The 18,925-nt window shown below is 44.1% G+C and overlaps 1 protein-coding gene across 36 annotated transcripts in view; it reads right to left on the bottom strand.

The window, feature by feature from the left end:
- Positions 1–15,718, bottom strand: part of ANK3 (ankyrin 3) — a 376,227-nt gene extending 360,509 nt beyond the window's left edge. For 34 of the 36 annotated variants that reach the window (XM_083439844.1, XM_083439877.1, XM_083439840.1 and 31 more), the window contains exon 1: positions 15,349–15,715. In XM_083439844.1, the coding sequence (XP_083295970.1) occupies positions 15,349–15,423 (75 nt within the window). In that variant the 5' untranslated portion in view covers positions 15,424–15,715. Of the gene's footprint in view, positions 1–15,348 lie in introns of all 36 variants that reach the window. The other 2 variants (XM_083439835.1, XM_083439848.1) reach the window with 1 other exon arrangement.
- Positions 15,719–18,925: the final 3,207 nt, after the last annotated feature.

The raw sequence follows: 18,925 nt of genomic DNA, 5'->3' as shown, positions 1-18,925 counted from the left end.
ATTACTATTATATTATTATCGATGAAATGTTGGAGGGTATGCATTTAAGATAGAATTCTGTGGTGTCTTCTGTAGGTGGTGGGGACGCGTCAAAACTATCTATACCTAATTTTCAAAAAACTCTTACAGACAAGTATTGGTTAGCAAAAAAAGCAGGGTTTGTGAGGTATAGTGGTTAGCTACACTGGCCTGTTCCCCTCACAGTGCATTTTTAAGGTAAGGACTGTCTACGTCTATAATGCCCTTTGGCAGGAGCCAACGGGAGTTATCAGGTTTTATTTAGGACGGCCCAGCTTATCAGGTTAGGCCACCAAGCCAGCAACCTCTTTTCTTCTCCTCTCTTTGCATTCAGCCAGAAGGAAATTTTGTTCACCCACCCAGATAGGCCCTTTTTACCAACGCTAGGCCGAAATCCACCTCTGTTTTCACAAAGTATCACACATGCAAAAACAGGATGCAACATTCTTGCTATCTCTCACAGGGAGCAGAGGAAATAGTTTTCTCTTAAATATTTGGACAGGGACTCTGCTTACCTTAAGTATATGTGGTGGTAGAGGGTTCTCTTCTATTTCTTCTACTTTAAAACATCATGTTGTGTTGTTCCAAAACCATTGAAGAATATGGGCCAGTGGGAAGCAGCCAATATACACTTCCTGGGGTGGCATGGCAGGAACATGTCACATTGCATTGCGTCACTCCATACCCATTAGGAAGTGGCAGCTATGGAGACAGAGAGGGCTTTGTACTGCTTTTGAGTGGTGCCGGGCATTTGTTTTGAAAGGAAAAGGAAAAAAATCCCTCTGCAACCTTGCATGGTTAAAGTAAATGTCAGCCTTCGCCCTATCCATTCTCCAAATATTTTGGAGAAAATTCTCTTTCCCCTTCCCCTCCAAGTTTCATGGGTGCTTCAGTCCTGCCCGAAACACTCTGCAAATTGTAAAAAAGGAAGGAAGAGAGGAACCATTTTTGGCCAACACTTGGGCCATTATGGACATGGAGGGAGACATCTGCGGCTGATGCTGATCACCACAGCATCCTTTCTTCTCATTTTTAAAAGATGTTATAGCCAGCCAAGCGTGTACATGGTTACAGATGCTCTTTGTATTTTTTAAAAAACTTTAAAATATTAAATCATCTTGTTTTTACAACAAAATGGTGCTTGTTCAAAGTGTATTTGTTTATTATTTATTACAAGTATTTATATACCACTATTCATTAAAAAACAAACCCCAGAATGGTTTACAACAGTTTTACATGAAAGCATATAAAACTTTAAAACCAGAAATCAGCTACCGGTAATTATTATGGAAATATATTGTCTTCATTGCCTGCAGGAGTCTGACGGAGTAAAAAAATATTCAGCAGGCATTTAGAAGTTGAAACAGAAGGTCTATGCAGAATCTCTATTGGTACAGGGAAGTTTTTAATGTTTGATGTTTTATTGTGTTTTTATATGTGTTGGAAGCCGCCCAGAGTGGCTGGAGCAACTCAGTCAGATGGGCGGGGTATAAACAACAACGGCAGTATTCCACAAGACTGGGTTGATTACATTAAAAGGTTAGTTTCTTGTTGCTATCAAACAAACCTCACCAACTCAGGGAATATGTGCAGCAGGGCACCAACATTAGGGCAGCAAACACAAACTCAATTTTATTCTTGTAGTTATAATGATGGTATGATCAGAGTTTAAAATGCAAAAGCGCATGTGCTCAGAGTGCTCCCTTTTTCAGGGTTTATAAACACTTTTTTGCTCTAATATATCAAGGATGTAGAAGCAGTTGTAAAGCATTAAATTGTTTGAAGGTGGGGGGGGGGAGAGAAATGTTAATTGTGTGCTTCACAACAGAACACACACACACAAGACATCTAAGGCCATTAAATCCAGGGTCTAAAACTGCCTGGCCGCACTGCTTTTGACAAGAGCTGCCATAGATTTACCTGGAATAAGTCTCACTGAACACAATGGGACTTACATCTGAATAGATACGCACAGGATTGCAAGTTTCGAAATGCATTTGTTTCCTCTCCATTTAGCAGTAAAGGATTTCGTTTTCATGGGCCATTTGGCTTACTGCATTTCTAAATCTAACCAGATAACAATGGAGCCGTTACTAAAACACAGCAGATTTTAAGCATAGTTAGCTCTGTGGATATTTGCATCTCATATACTAGTAAACCATTCTGAACAACAGACAAAAGCATGCTCAAAACACACACCTATTCTGGCACAGGAAAATCCAATGCAGGGTAACTTACTTTGAAATTATTATAATACTGATGACCTATCGTACCAAATATGTAGAGGTGTTCTTGAAATTTTATGAATAAAAACAGCAAGGTTAAAAAACAAAAAAAGAGGTTTCGGTTTCCAGTAGTGCAAAACCTTCAATAGTTTTCAATCCAAACCTCCAGTACCTTTTACAGTAATTCATGACATATGCTCTGATCAAAGTACCTAGCGAACGGTGCAGCCGAGATTATTGTACTTACATCAGCAACAGGTGCCATAGCAAGAACAAAAGGAAAGCCATAATCTTAGATAATACCAGAGCAAATGGGGGGGGGGGGAGGACTTGTAGTCATCCAATATAGCAGCCTCAAGTTTAAACATTTTCCAATCCGTTCTCTATATCTTTCAGACAGAAAGCTTTTCATGGCTGTCATGCTCGAGCGCCAAATTTATCTATGCGCTTGAAGTGGTGAGCAAGCGATGAGATGACAACAGCCGCAGGTGTCCCAAGTTTACTTTTGTCTGCCAGGAAGTCATGTGACTTCCCTTAGTTTCCTATTAGTGCTTCGATTGACTTTAGTTCAAGTAACTAAGGTCAAATGTTCTAAAGAGCTGCTGGGAATGGAGGTTAAAAAGGACACACCCCTGACCTGCTGACTCTTAAAATGTCTATTGAATAAACTCAGCCACATGAATATACATTAGATGCATAAATATGGTACACCATATGCATACTTAAGGGAGGAGACAACTTTCCATTAACATGTTTCCTCTGGTTACTTCTCAGTTTGACTACTGAAACACTCCACAGGAGGCTGCTCCTGAAGACTGCCTTGTGCAGGCTGCAGAGAATGTGGAACAGCTATATTCTGCAAGTTAATATCCTACTGACGAGATACCGCCTGAGGCGACATTATCCTCTACTATAAAAACAGGGCTTTTCCAGTGTCAGCATAAAGAACCATAGAAATGCAGAGCTGGAAGAGACCCTAAGGGTCATCTAGTCCAACTCCCTGCAATGCAGAAATCCCAGCTAAAGCATCCATGACAGATGGCCATCGAACCTCTGCTTAAAAACCTCCAAGGAAGGAGAGTCCACAACCTCCCAAGACAGACTGTTCCATCAACAGCTTTTACATGATCTTTAGGAGACCAGTGAGCACCTTCTTGTTCAACGAGACCTTCAGAAGGCTGGGTCTTCTCTTCTGCAAATGAAATACAATTACTGCTGTTGCATTCGTGTTTCTGTAAATTGCTTTTAATGAGCTGTTTAATTACTATTGAATCTGTCAGCCACTTCGAAGGCCTCTGTGGCAAAAAAAAAAAAAAAAAAAAAAGGCAGCCCATAAATTTTTATGCACATTAAATAAGTCTGCTTAATGTATAAAGATATTCTAGCCCTAAGGGCATGCAATGTGTTCATTAAATTTGCAAAACAAAGGGTAATTTGTGGAATTCCCAGATAATATCCCAAGGTTGATATGAGGAGCCTTGCTAATGGTGCTTCAATAGTTATACACAATACTAAGAGTTATGGACTGATCTACAGGATACCCTACTTCTGGAATTAGAGCTGGCGTGGTGCAGTAGTTATTGACTGCCAAGCTAGAACTGCAAAGACCATGTTCACTTTGAGCCATCCATCATCTTTCAGCCTAATCTACCACACAGGGCAGTTTTGGCAATAAGCGGGGGGCGGGGGGCAATGTATGCTGCCATTGTGTTAGCTACAGTGGTTTTCACAGTTCATTATATGCCTTTGTGTTAAGATACAGAAAGCTATAGTGAACCAAGTTACCCAACCCCCCCAAATATATTGCTAGTAACTTCCATGATTCTTATGCTCGCTACCAAACCAGTTGCTTTGTGGCTGCCTTATTTCATCACCACCTTGCTACATGAATCAGCCTTAAGTCTGGGAATCGCTTGGGGCAAGATTATGGATGGGGAGATCTGTACAAGTGTGCACCTCTATTTCTTATTGCATCATCCCAGATTGAAAAGCAAAACTGTGACTATAATAAAACTCTAAACAGCATATTCAACATTTCAATCTCTACCTCAGTTTGCTCACCCTCTTCTCTACATGCACATTGGCACTAAGTTCAGCAGCTCCCTTCATAGCAAAGCTTAGCTCCCAAGGCACAGCAAGCAAAGTTGTGCAGCCACTTGTTGGGTCCTAAAAAATGTGCTGTGCCTCTCCCTCATCTGTTTTCAATTAGCCTTAGCTTCAACACTCAACCTGCCTCACCAAATCTAAAGGGGGTCTCTAGCTAAAAATGCAAAATTTATTTGCCCTCCCTTTGCAAAAACAAGCGGCTGTATATTCTCTCGTGAATCTCCTTAGTAAAGTCATTCAAGATTTGACTCCAAAGACACAGTAGACCGGAACAAAAGATATCTTTCAAAAATTAAGGAGGAAAAATGTTCTGCATACACTTAAAATGCAAAACTGTGTGTATCTTGAAAGAGGGGATTGCTTTGATTCTCCTGTTAATTAAGAAAGTTACAGAAGCATAACATTACTTAGTTGAAAATAATTTAATAACCTCCTAATTCTTATTTTAGCTCGTGGTTTCAGGCTTTCTTTAAAAAATGACTGCGCATCATCTTCATTTAATCAATGAATTGTACAGGCCTTTAAAACAGGAAGGTATGATTTATCTCCCCTGCCCCTGCCCAACTCTCCTTTTTATCATGGTCACACAAGACTCTTGGCATTACTTTGTTCCTTAAAAATAAAATAAAATCAAGTTTCATCAAAGTTTTCAAAATGTTAAGAAAATGAACAACAAAAACATGCCATTGCTGATGGGAACTCACGGGCAGAGGCATCTTATCACTTCCAGCTTAGGCACAAATGGAATTTATGGAGTGTACAATGACCACATCACCCAAACCCAGAATTGGCTTCCTCTAACACATACCTACCACATGAATATGGCTTTCCGTTTCCTCATATCCATGCCAGCGTAATGGATACAATGTGTTATTCCTACAGGAGAGTTTCATTCATGTCCATTGCCACTGGAGAAGCAACGTGAGGGTCAAATCTTGAATTCTGGTTTAGATGGTCGGGGGGGGGGTCACTCCGATTTGCTCCTAGTTTAACTCATTTAGCAGGATTCAAATGTCCCCATCCTATGCAAACTTCAAGTCTTTGGTAATGCCCGTATTACTAATTAATAGTGTGTACTAGTAGTTATCTGTACATAAGGACTGTTTATGTTATATGATTTTGTTTTCTAAGTTTGGTAATGTTGTTTTTAAAACTCTCCTCTACACCCTGAAACAGTCCACTCTGGTGCAGAATCATACGGTGCAGCTTTCCATGGACTGTATGATTTGCATTTACAAGGGGGACGGCTGCATATTTGCAAGTTTCTCCATGGGCAACCACCCCCACCAAGTGCAAGGGAAAATAATCCTAGTCTAGGTGCAGAATTTACCCACACCTAAAAGGCACCTGGGAGGCTGGAGGGACATTGCTGCTGCTGTGAGTGCTGAAAGGAAGACCCCCCACTGCTGCAAGGCCTATTTCCACCTGGCCTAGGGGGTGGGACCCAGACTCACCTTGAACAGATAAAAGAGGCTCCTGGGAGACCAGAGGGACATTACTGAAACAACTCTTGGGTTGGGGCAACTGGCAAAAATGTTTTACAATGTTTTGAACGGTTCTAATTTTGGTTCCTCTGGTTTGTTTTTGTCGGGTTGGGGTTGGTTAAATGTTTAGTTGGGGTTTGCCGGTTATTTTAATTTGGGTATAAGTGTAAACTCTTATTGCTGTTATTATTGTTTTCTATTGATTTATTGGTTTGTTTGTTGCCTATATAGGACATTCTGTTTCTTAATGTTTGGTGTTTCGTTGTGGTTTTATTTATGTTGTAAGCCAACCAGAGTGGCTGGGGAAAGCTGTCCAGAGTGGCTGGAGGCAGAGCCTCAGATATGTATTGATTTTTACTCAGTGGCGTAGCGTGGGTTGTCAGCACCCGGGGCAAGGAATGTAATTTGCGCCCCCTAACTCGTGGATTTGCGCCCCCTAACCCTAACCCCCAGATGTTGCGCCCGATGTGGCCGGCACCCCCTGCACCCCCCACGCTACGCCACTGACTGCTGCCCAGATGACAGCCCCCCTCTCGGCCTCACTGATGAAGGTGTTCCAGGTGCCATCCAACCATGTTGGGGACTCCACTCGGTATTTGTGTAGTGTTTACTCCTGAGCCTTTTCTTCTCTCATAGAATCACAGAGCTGGAAGGGACCCAAGGGTCATCTAGCCCAACCCCCTCAATGCAGGAATCTCAGCTAAAGCATTCATGACAGGTGGCCAACCGACCTGTTTAAAAACCTCCAAGGAAGGAAACTCCACCACTGGGAGATCTCTCCCAAGGCAGCAGATGTTTAGGATAAGAGTTTTCTTTCTCCTAGGTGGGCAGCCTTTCCAGGTGGACAAGCTCTTCTGCCCAACCAGAGGCTACTCAGGAGCAAACCACATGGAAGTTAGGGTCAATGTGGGGGGTCGGTGCCCCCTGGGACTGGTATGGCAGGAGGGAGACAAGCGGTAGGGGGGCGCCAGAGCCAAAGAGACTCCGCAGAACCAACTCAAACTAGTTTTGCCCTTCTCCGCTGAGTTCTCCGAGGGGGAAGGAAGACGCGGGCCGGCAGGCTGTAGCCGGCCGCCGGCGCCTGTCGAACCGGAGCCCCGATCGGTCCCGAGCATCGCGCCTCCTCCTGGACGGGCCCGCTCTCCTCCCGGCTTTGCTGCTCCACCTCCTCCTCCCTGCTGCTGCTGCGCGGCTCTTTTCCCTCCCGCTTCCTCGAGGGGGGCCGGCCAAACGGAGACGACGATCCCTCACCCCAGCCAAGCCTCGATTGCTTGTCCCTTCCCTCTGGACTTGCGCCCCCCCCCAATGTTGCGCCCGGTGCGGCTCACACCCCTGGCACCCCCCACGCTACGCCACTGTTTTTACTTATGGAGGGGCAGCTGCCTCCCTGCCCCCCTTGGCTACGTCCGGGGGGGGGGCACAGGAAGGAAAGAAGGTTGGAAGGGGGTCACAGTCAGAAAAAGGCTGACCATCAGGTCCTGCTCCTGCCTCTGTCCACCTGACCTAGGGTGGGGCCTGACAGGCTTCCTAAGGACTGCAGGGAATGGAGTATTTTGGGGAAAGTTTTGTTGGGAGTTTTTGCTGCTGTTATTGATATTTTTTGTATCTTTTTATGTGGCAAATATTCAGTTTGGTTATTTCGTTTTTGATGTGTTTTATTTTTGACTACTTTGCTATGTTTGTAATTATATAAATCTTTTCATATTGTAAGCCGCCTTGAGGAACAACTGATTGGTTCAAAATTGGGAAAGGAGTACGACAAGGCTGTATTTTGTCTCCCTGCTTATTTAACTTATATGCAGAATTCATCATGCAAAAGGCTGGGCTGGATGAATCCCTAGCCGGAATTAAGATTGCTGGAAGAAATATCAACAACCTCAGATATGCAGATGACACAACCTTGATGGCAGAAAGTGAGGAGGAATTAAAAAACCTTTTATTGAGGGTGAAAGAGGAGAGCACAAAATATGGTCTGAAGCTCAACATCAAAAAAACGAAGATCATGGCCACTGGTCCCATCACCTCCTGGCAAATAGAAGGGGAGGAAATGGAAGCAGTGAGATATTTTACTTTCTTGGGTTCCATGATCACTGCAGATGGTGACAGCAGCCACGAAATTAAGAGACGCCTGCTTCTTGGGAGGAAAGCAATGGCAAACCTAGATAGCATTCTAAAAAGTAGAGACATCACCTTGCCAACAAAGGTCCGTATAGTAAAAGCCATGGTTTTCCCAGTAGTGATGTATGGAAGTGAGAGCTGGACCATAAAGAAAGCTGATCGCCGAAGAATTGACGCTTTTGAATTATGGTGCTGGAGGAGACTCTTGAGAGTCCCATGGACAGCAAGAAGATCAAACGCATCCATTCTTAAGGAAATCAGCCCTGAGTGTTCACTGGAAGGACAGATCGTGAAGCTGAGGCTCCAATACTTTGGCCACCTCATGAGAAGAGAAGACTCACTGGAAAAGACCCTGATGTTGGGAAAGATTGAGGGCACAAGGAGAAGGGGACGACAGAGGACGAGATGGTTAGACAGTGTTCTCGAAGCTACAAACATGAATCTGACCAAACTGCGGGTGGCGGTGGAGGACAGGGGTGCCTGGCGTGCTCTGGTCCATGGGGTCACGAAGAGTCGGACACGACTGAACGACTAAACAACAACAACAACAACAAGCCGCCTTGAGCATTGTTTTAACTGTGTGAAGGTGGCATACAAAGAAAATTATGATGATGAAGAATCACTGATCTAGGGAAAATGAAAGTTTAAGTGCTCCTTTCTTAGAGTTGCTTTTATGAAATGTTCCAAAAGTGTAACTTGTATTTTTGAATTATGGTGGGTGGGTGTTTTTTAAGTGAAAACCAATTATTTTAAAAGGTGCAGCTACACACAAGAATTCACTCAAATGGAGTGGTGGGTGCTATGATGAAAATTGCAGATGTGTAAATGGGTAATGGGTAATGCTCACTGGAAGGACAGATCATGAATCTGAGGCTCCAATACTTTGGCCACCTCATGTGAAGACTCCCTGGAAAAAACCCTGATATTGGGGAAGATGGAGGGCACAAGGAAATGGGGACGACAGAGGATGAGATGGTTGGATAGTATTCTCGAAGCTGCCAGAATGAGTTTGACCAAACTGCGGGAGGCAGTGGAAGACAGAAGTGCCTGGCATGCTCTGGTCCATGGGGTCATGAAGAGTCGGACATGGCTAAGCAACAGCAACAAATGGGTAATATACAACTAACACACTTAGAGTAGACTCATTGATTTAACTGGATATATTCCAACCAGGAACCATTTTGTTCAGTATCTTAAATTGATTTTTCAAATTACACAGCTATGACTGGGTTCTTGTAGTCTTGGGACTTTTGAAGTGAGGGGATCAAAATCCTGATCCCTTGTTAAGTTGCTTATCTTGGAAGGGCTTTACCAATTTATATGTCATTTAGATAATAAAGAGTAGCAGGTACTTTGATTTAGTGGCTCCAGCAATGTATTCCAACAAACAGAAGCTTCCCCACTAATTTCTACAAGACAGATAGATCCTATTCAAAATGCATCATACTATTTGTGTCTTACACCACAAATTGTTCTTCAAACACAACCACACTGCTGTTCCTGTACTACTGGTACTATAGGGCTCCACTGTCATTCTGCCAATGACATTTGGATTTAGCCAAGTTTCTAAGACATCCATTGTATCAATAGCCACATTTAAACTCCCAGGCTCCAAGGATGTGTATGCAATCACTATTACAGTACTTTACTTACATACTTACATACATACTTACTTACTTACTGATGCACATGTTTAAAGAGAACTATTATAACGTAAGAGAGAATAGAGCTTTACTAGAATGCTCAATACTAGAGAGGTGGATTTTGCCTTCCATGTATACAATCTGCAAAGGAATACAGCGCCAAATCTGTGTTCTTCCCACACCTGCTGGCTTAGCTGCTATTTAATTAAATGCTCTTTGACCACTTCGCTTTATACACCAATGCTATGATTTTCCTTTCGTTGAGTTGCACTGTGTTCTGTAAGAGAACAGTTCCATCAGTGCAAGCATTTCTGCTTCCCTGAAAGAACAATCTACCAATGCCCTCCCCACCACGACATGCTATGCTGGGAGCCACGGCAGAGAGCAGGCGGTGGCGGGGGTGGTGCACCGCCCGCAGGGGCATGGTGCATGTCCTGGGGGCAGGGCACGCCACCTGCAGGGACATGGCACCCAGTGCGGGGGGGGGGGGGCAGCTGCGATGGCACCCCACCAGGATTGCACTGCTGGGGGCGGTGAGCTCTCCCTGCACTCCTCTTCCTCTGCCAGTGTCTGGGGGTTTTCCCAACCCCTTTCCCCCAGCAGATTTGGGGAGGTCATGGGCAACACACAGGAGGAGAAGTGAGGGAGAATGCCCCATTGCATTAGTGGGAATCATGCTAACTTCTGCTACTGCAACTACAGGAAATGCTCCTGTAAGACTGATGCAATTAATTTATACATTAGCAAATGGCTGCAACTACCCCACCCCATACACATGGGATGTTATAGCTATTAAAAAACTTCACAAAGAAACTGAAAGTAAAATTCATTTGTCGCTGATTGAATTTGAAGCTAATCTTACAGTTTCAACTGAAAGACACCCTAGAGCTTCTAGGCAACAAGCCAACACAATATGCTTTATCACATATCCAAATCTTTTCTTTCTTCTTCTTAATGGGAAAGGTTTTGTTTAGCACCACAAGCAGTGTATAAGTACATTATATTTTGTGTCTTACCCTTGAGACCCAAATCGTGTAATTACAGAACAGTTCAAAAAGCAGGAACTATTCAACAGTAGCTTGTCTAGCAGTAGAACAACCTAATAAAATGAGGCCTTATGCAAAATGAACCTTAAGATATATTGAATGGGTTTCAGCGCACACTAGACCAGCGCACAGTGGTATATCAATGATAGTTGAAGAACTGAGTTATGTAAGCATAAGGTGGCAAAGGATAGGTAGAAATTTCCTGGACAATGGCTTCACGCAACTCTTAAAAAGCATTATTTGCAACAAATATTTTTGTCAACCTGATATAGACTGCAGAGGAGAAATAAAAATGTGCTGCATTGCAATATATTCTTTTACAATGGCGAGCCATTTTAAGCCTCATGTGAAAATGTTAGCATTATTATAGGCCAGTGCTAGATCCTTTGCATTACTGGGGCCATCAGCTATTGTAATAGTAACATATACATGTATCAGTTGGGTTTACACAATACTTCAGAACTCTGCTCCAACCTTATATGTGAAGCTAGCATGCTCACCTGCCTCTACCATCTACACCAGGGTACCCCATCCAAATGGAGCCTATGTATATACAATCCCATGTACATGGGCCAACATCATGCAATCCAGGAGTCTGCCATCTGACTTTGACCTACACACAAAGGATTCTATGTGTGAAGGTCACCTTGATGGGATGGGTCATCCCCAAGTAGGTGGTGGAGGCGTGGTCAGCCCCCCAAGTCCATGTGTAGGGCTTGGGGATTAAACTTCACAAATACCATCCAAACTGGTCCATTGTTTCACTAAAGGCAAAACTGGTTGACAATTTGCTACCAAACAAAGCTCAAGATTTTGTCATTTGTATACAAAGCTTTAAACAACTTAGAGCCTGCCTGTTTAAGAAACTGCCTTCTTCCATACGTCCTAATCAGTCACTGAGGTCACTGGTAAAGGCCTTCCTGCTGGTGCCACTCACCTCCAAGGTTTATTGGACAACTACTTGGAGCAGCACATTCACTGTGATGGCACCCACATTATGGTGCATACTCCCTTCTGACATGTGTGGCATGTGATGTGTTTTTCCCCCCATTTTTTGTTATTGTTAAAAACATTTATTCAGACAAGTCTTTGAGGAGTAACAACATTGCCTTTCATTCTCATTTTGTATGCCCTTCAAATTTGCGCATTTTCTTTGGTATGTTCTACTTTGTTCTACTTTTAATATGCTGCATAACACTTGGAAATGTTTTTTATACAAATTATCATTTTTTAAAAAAATCAATAAATCATTGGGGAATAGTGAGTAAGGTGGATCCACAGGTATGCAATGTGAGGGTTTAAGCCATTGTGCAAATGCTTTCATACTATTTTGGTCATATGTATGACCTTCTACCTCAGAGCGATCTCAGTTGAAACCTGATAGGCTAGAACTTGATGAAGCCACTAGCCCATTTCTCCATGAAGCAGCTTTTCAAAATTAAAAAGAAACACTGATTTTGCTTCTTTGTAAGAATGAGGCAGACACCTGCATGAAACATTGGGAAGGGCAAGGCTTACTGCTGTGTGAGCATCTGATTTGCTGGTCAGTATATCTGTCAAATGTTCCGTGATGACAGGAGGGACATTGTGGGGAAAACCATCAATGTGAGTATGCTCCTTTCACTCTTTGGAGAAGAGTGAAAGGAGCATACTCACACAGCCAATGCCCATAAATTAACTTACACCACTAAGAACAGAGCAGAGAGTGAAGCATTGGGGTACAACCCGAAACACCTGAAGAACTGATAGCTTCGAAAGGATCCAGTAAAATGAGACAAATCATGCCAATGGAAAAACTAAAGCCAGACAGAAAACTCATTCCTATGATCCTATAACATTGCAACCTTTGACAAATAGAAGTATTTTGTGGGTATTTATTAGCTTCGTGTCAAATTCTATGAGGAAATGTCATCCGCGCTTCTGACATATGCCTCACCACCATTCTGCAAGGGCTTCTCATTTGTAGTAATTGTGGCTCAGACTTGCAACTGATAAATGTGTTTTAAGACTGTTGACACTTTTCTGTACAGCAGATAGTAGAAAAACAGTAAAACAAGATACATAGTGAAAAGATGTTGTCCCAGTTTCTTTCAGGCTACAATCATTTCTTGTGGAGAGAGAGAAAAACAAAGACGAGAGTGTTGATATTTAAAACCTTAACAGTATCTTAAATATTGTTATCGATTACTTTTCTGAAATGGTAACATATACATGCCACAATTATTAAAAGTAGATATAAACAAACTTTTGGCACTAAGGATGGAGGTGAGGAGCAGCTTTAATCAGAATTCAAGGAAAGTTGTGATTAATTCCAGAAAAATGCATTGTTTATACCGGATACAATGATGGACTCAAACTACACCATAAAGTTTGATCGCCAATCTGAAGTGAAAAAGAAGGAGAAGTACATATTGGAAACAAAAACATTGTTATATTCTTTCACCAGGTATTAAGTAATTTGTTATACACAAGCAATACCCACAAAAAGTAGAGTGCCCCGCACACCGGCAGGGAGACTGGTTTCTTTGGAATACTAATACAAAACACAGTTCAAACTAGTAAACTTCCAATACCAATGCAAGGAATCTTGTCCATTTAGCTTTAAATTTAGGTAAAGATAAAGGTACCCCTGCCCGTACGGGCCAGTCGTGTCCGACTCTAGGGTTGCGTGCCCATCTCACTTAAGAGGCCGGGGGCCAGCGCTGTCCAGAGACACTTCCGGGTCACATGGCCAGTGTGACAAAGCTGCTCTGGCGAGCCAGCACCAGCGCAGCACACGGAAACGCCGTTTACCTTCCCGCTATAAAGCGGTACCTTTATAAATTTAAATTTATTCACTGCTAATTCCCAAGAAGTGGGTTTTCCCACTTAGTGCACATCTATGCCACATACTAAAAACTGGCTTCATTATCATTCTGTTTGACGTAATTCAAAGGATGCCTCTATTACACTGTATTTTTGCAAGATGGTCCTTCAAGTCCCAGGTCAAAAGCAATGGAAATATATCCAGGCCACACACAAAGCAGTTTCTGCGTGAGGTTCGCCTCACTAAAAGGAAAGATATCCCCCTCTTGTCCCAAAGATTCAACTGTGGGCGCTAAAATGTGCAAGGGATGTTCTCAGCTTAAACAGAAAGACTTGCCTGAAAGCTGAAACTGATTCGGTTCAAGGCACAACATGGGAAAGTCACTTGACAGGCATGCTAACCCAGTCTTCAGAGTTTGCCTCCAGATTTTAACTCAGTCAGGACAGTCAAAAAACACTCAGAAGCATTAACAGGCCCTCTAATATTGTGACCGTGGTCCACAGAACATGGACCACATTCCACACAAATTACTGAACAACATTCAAAGTTAAATCCCTGTTGTATTTACTAAACCCATTCACTAACATTTCAGCTTCCTTATGCATTCAAGCACACTGCAAGCACAAGCAAGGCAGCAATGAGAGTTTCTCAGTCCCATTATATGCAAGTTTATTTGCAAGCATGCCCAACTGAGATCAAAGTAATTTCCTTTCAAATAAGTTCTTATTGGCTTTGCCACCATGCTCTCTTCGGTTAGGAGTATCTTTACCACCCAGGCAAGCGATGCTGTTGACAAGGCTTACCTGAAGCTACAGGTGCGATTGCATTTGACACAGAGCCAGCAGGTTCAAAGAGAACTACACCCACTATTATGTTATAAAGAGCACGAAACTTCTAACACAGAGATTGACAGAATATAGACCGCCAATGTGGACTTCCAGCCTAGGAAGCCTAGCATCTGCTTAACAGTGAAGAGAACCTGCTCCAAAACAAACAAACACTGGATTGAATGGACTTTAGGATGACCCAGCAAGACACTTCCAGAATACACTCTCTTAAGAGTTTGGATCACTTAACACAGTTCAGTATTACTCAGAATAGATCTGTTGAAATTAACAGACTTCACTTAGCCATGTTTATTAATGGGCTTACTTGGAGTAAAACTTAGTTTAATACAACTCATAGATTTGGATCTCTTGTCAATTAAGCCATTAACTCTTGCTCTTAATTTTATTTGTGCAGCACAAGGATACTAATTAAAAGAAAGTAGTCCCTGCTAAGGCTAAGCCAAAACTAGATTTTATATAGCTTTAATTCTATCAGTGGTGAACTGCTTTTTTAAAAAAAATATGACTATTTTGTTTTTAGCTGGTTCTTCTTTTTGTCTGTAAGCCGCCTGGATTCCCTCAGAGGAAAAGGTGTGGCATAAACAAATAATCCTATCCCAGTCCTCGCTTGTTTCCTTGCTTCAAACCCTTCAAACTCGCTGCAGGACAGGATTTTTTTATGTAGGGGAAACCTGAGAACCCGCTTCCCTCCTCACGCTGCTTCCTCAATGGGAAGCAGGACCCGCCGCCGCGAACGGCGGGACTCGGTCCCGGGATGAGGGCGCGAACCGCCTCACACGCGGCAGTCCTGTCTCTCCTCAGAAGCAAGCCTCGTGGGCTTCCGCGCGGCGCCCGACAGGCTTGTAGCCCGAAGCGCGCTCGCCTCAGGTGTGACCAACGCCTCGAGTCAACCCTCGGCTCCTCTGCGCGCAGCAGGGAAAGGTCACTGCGCTTCAGCTTTTCTTCCCGGAAGGCGGCAAGAGACAGAGAGCGAGAGAGACGCAGAAGAGGGAAAGTGCACGAAGAAACAGGAGGGTGGGGGGGAGAGGGGAGAAAGGGCCGCCCGGTGGCTCACCTGGTCCAGTTCTCGGGCATCCCCGCCTGGAGAAAAGGCGGCGGAGGCGGAGGGAGAGGAGGAGGAGGAGGCCATGTTGCAAGGCTCGCTCTCTCTCTCGCCCAGACACACCTCTTTATCCCGTGGAGCAAAGGAGAGGCGAGCAGGAGCCCAGTTCGGCCGAGCTCCCTCACGGGCAGCGCGCAACTTCGCTCGAGGAAGTTCTCCAAGCGCGCTGCCGGGTTACCTCAGCGCGCGCGCCGCTCTCTCCCCTCAGGGGCCGCCAACAGGTTAAGGCAGGAGCTTGGGAAGGCGGGCGGGGGGGGGGGGCGGGCGGGCGGAGAGACCCGCCGCAAGTTCCCAGCTCGTTGGCCCCGCCCTCCCCCACACCAGAGCTCCGGGAGGCGGGGCCCGGCCTCGCCACGCGCGGCGCCCAGGTGAAGGGTTCGCCCAGGTGGGCTGGCAGCCGGCGCGCGGAGCGCTCTCGAAGGGGAGGGTTCTTTGGCTTTGGCACAGGAGCGCGGAGGAGCCCGTGGCCGGGCTTACTCCTGAAATAGTCTCGCAATGGACTGTTGGATGCAAGGCACCACCAACCCCTTCTCTGGGATAGGTGGTCTGGGTTCAGTTTCATCCTGTCAAAAGTCCACCTCTAAAGTCCCCCCCCCCCCCGGGAGAACAGAGGCAGAGAGATCCGGGGGCATAAAGTGAATTTCAAGAGAAGGAGGCTTTTGTCCCATGCCTAGGAGCCAACTCCCAGGGGCTGAGGTCCCTTTGCCCCCCATAAAATACTTGAGTTGACAGGCATTGCCATTCAAATGGTGTGCATGTGCCGCATCACGTGATTGATTATGCCGGGTGGGGCTCACCTGGGCCCCTCCAATCTTTTATTCATGCTGGCACCCCTGGTCCCACATGTTAGATTTCTGGAAAAGAAATAAGGAATTGTTCATATTAACACTTCTAGCCTAAACATATCTTCTCTGACACCAGCCCTCTTGACTTGGGGGAGAGGTAGAGTTAACTTTCAAGTCAGCATGCTAAGACAGCAGTTTTCTTTTAATTCCTAGTTTATGATTCAAGCTGACCATCCATATGGTAAAGGTCGATTTTGTTACGTTTGTTCATGTTTAGTCGTTTAGTCGTGTCCGACTCTTTGTGACCCCATGGACCAGAGCACGCCAGGCACTCCTGTCTTCCACTGCCTCCCGTAGTTTGGTCAAACTCATGCTGGTAGCTTCGAGAACACTGTCCAGCCATCTCGTCCTCTGTCGTCCCCTTCTCCTTGTGCCCTCCATCTTTCCCAACATCAGGGTCTTTTCCAGGGAGTCTTCTCTTCTCCTGAGGTGGCCAAAGTACTGGAGCCTCAGCTTCACGATCTGTCCTTCCAGTGAGCACTCAGGGCTGATTTCCTTCAGAATGGAGAGGTTTGATCTTCTTGCAGTCCATGGGACTCTCAAGAGTCTCCTCCAGCACCATAATTCAAAAGCATCAATTCTTTGGTGATCAGCCTTCTTTATGGTCCAGCTCTCACTTCCATCCCATCACTACTGGGAAAAACATAGCTTTAACTATACGGACCATGTTATGTTATGTTATGTTATGTTATGTTATGTTATGTTATGTTTTATGTTATGTTATGTTATGTTATGTTATGTTATGTTATTATGTTACGTTACGTTACGTTACGTTACGTTACGTTGTTATGTTATGTTATGTTATGTTATGTTATGTTATGTTATGGTTTAGTTATATGCTGGATGGAGGGAGTAGTGAACAGCATATTTTCCGCAGGGGTCCAGCAATGGGGCAAAGGGGGAGGTAAGGTACATGGGGGGGGTGTGTGCTCACCAAGCCTCATTCTTCCTGACCCTGCCTATGTCCCTTAAACATGTTTACATTTAGATTTATTTCCAGTGCCACACGTACACAATCCTGTACGCATGTCTTTGTGAGTAAGCCCCAACTCAGCTAGACTTGGGTTTCTGAGGAAGTATTGGCCAATCAGGCTGCAAGCACACTTTCCTGACTTGAAATAATGTCCTGTTTGAACAAATTGCTCTTCCAAGTAGAAGTATTTTAGATCAGTGTTAGCAGCTGTTTGACCAAACCCTTATCAGCAGATTTTCTCCAACCTTTCATGTTACTACTACATAAAATGTAGTCTCTTGACACCATGGAGTATACAATTGCAATTCTGCGTAAACTCGCTGGTGAAAATTGCCAGTAGTTTTTGCTTTTTTGCCGCAAAAGCAAAGAGTCTTGTGGCACCTTAAATACTTGACAGATTTAATATGGTACCGGCTTCTGTGGACTATAGTCTACTTCGTCAAATGTGTGAGAGGATAGTAATTCGCAGGTGAAGACTGAATGAAATGGATGCAGTGGGGCTGAAAGCCAGTCTGATTGCAAACATGCACCTTTTATTGCTAGATTTATTTTATTTATTTATTGTATTTATATCCCACCTTTTCCTCCAAGCAGCTCAATATGGCGTACAAGCTTCTTCAACTTCTCAGTACCCACAACAACCCTGTGAGGTAAGTTAAGGTCACCCAGCAAGTTTCACGGTGAGTGGGGATTTGAACCCTGATTCCCCAGGTCTCAGTCCAATACTCTAACCATTACACCACACTAGAGCACAACATTTAGCACTGAGCTAAGTGGTACTTGCTCCCAAGGAAGCATATCGGATTTCAATTTTATTACTACTCTAGAATTTCTTTCAAGTGCAGGCACTCTTTGTTTATAATACTAACAAAGGTCAGATTACCTGCCTAGTTACCATAGTCAGCCTTGTTGGGGTTTTTTTTTTAAAGAAAAAACAGAAGCCGTTGTTGTGATATGTAGCAGCTGCCATAATGTAGATCTACAGAACGAAAGTGGAGATGAAGTATTATTATACAGTGTACCTCGGGTTAAGATCTTAATTCATTCTGGAGGTCTGTTCTTAACCTGAGGTACCACTTTAGCTAATGGGGCCTCCCGCTGCTGCTGCTGCGCGATTTCTGTTCTCATCCTGAAGCACAGTTCTTACCCCGCAGTACTATTTCTGGATTAGGTGAGTCTCTAACCTGAAGCGTCTGTAACCCGAGGTACCACTGTACTGAGACATTTTGTTCCAAGCCTTTATCAGTGTTTTACACCTGGAGATCAACAGGAAGATATGCCCATGCTGTCTGATTCTGCCATTTTCTGAGGCAGCCTCAGAGCTAATGAAGCAAAAGGTATGACCAGCATAATACAATCGATCCAATCTCTGTCTTGCTTGTGCCAGATCAACTGGATTTGCTGGCTGCATTTTCTGCTCTTGATGAGTTGCACCCCATATCATAGCTTAGCCAGAAAGCAAGGTATGGAAATGCAAAACTTAGCAAATACTCATGTTTCCCAGGGATTCTGATCATTCCTGGCAAGGAGATCCAGGAAACGGTTGTGTGTGACTGCTCAGCACTTCCTTAAGACTGTCCTTCTACTGTTCTCTACGGGCTAATAAAACAAGGCCAAGATAGATCTGTCTGAAACAATGATTCAGGAAAGTCCCTCTTAATGAGGAAGAGAGAGAGAGAGAGAGAGAGGTCTAGATGTTTTCCAGCAGACG

This window comes from Podarcis tiliguerta (genome assembly GCF_965153285.1).
Source record: "Podarcis tiliguerta genome assembly, chromosome: 5".
NCBI classification, from domain to species: Eukaryota; Metazoa; Chordata; class Lepidosauria; order Squamata; family Lacertidae; genus Podarcis; species Podarcis tiliguerta.
This window is presented reverse-complemented; position numbering and strand designations above follow the sequence as displayed.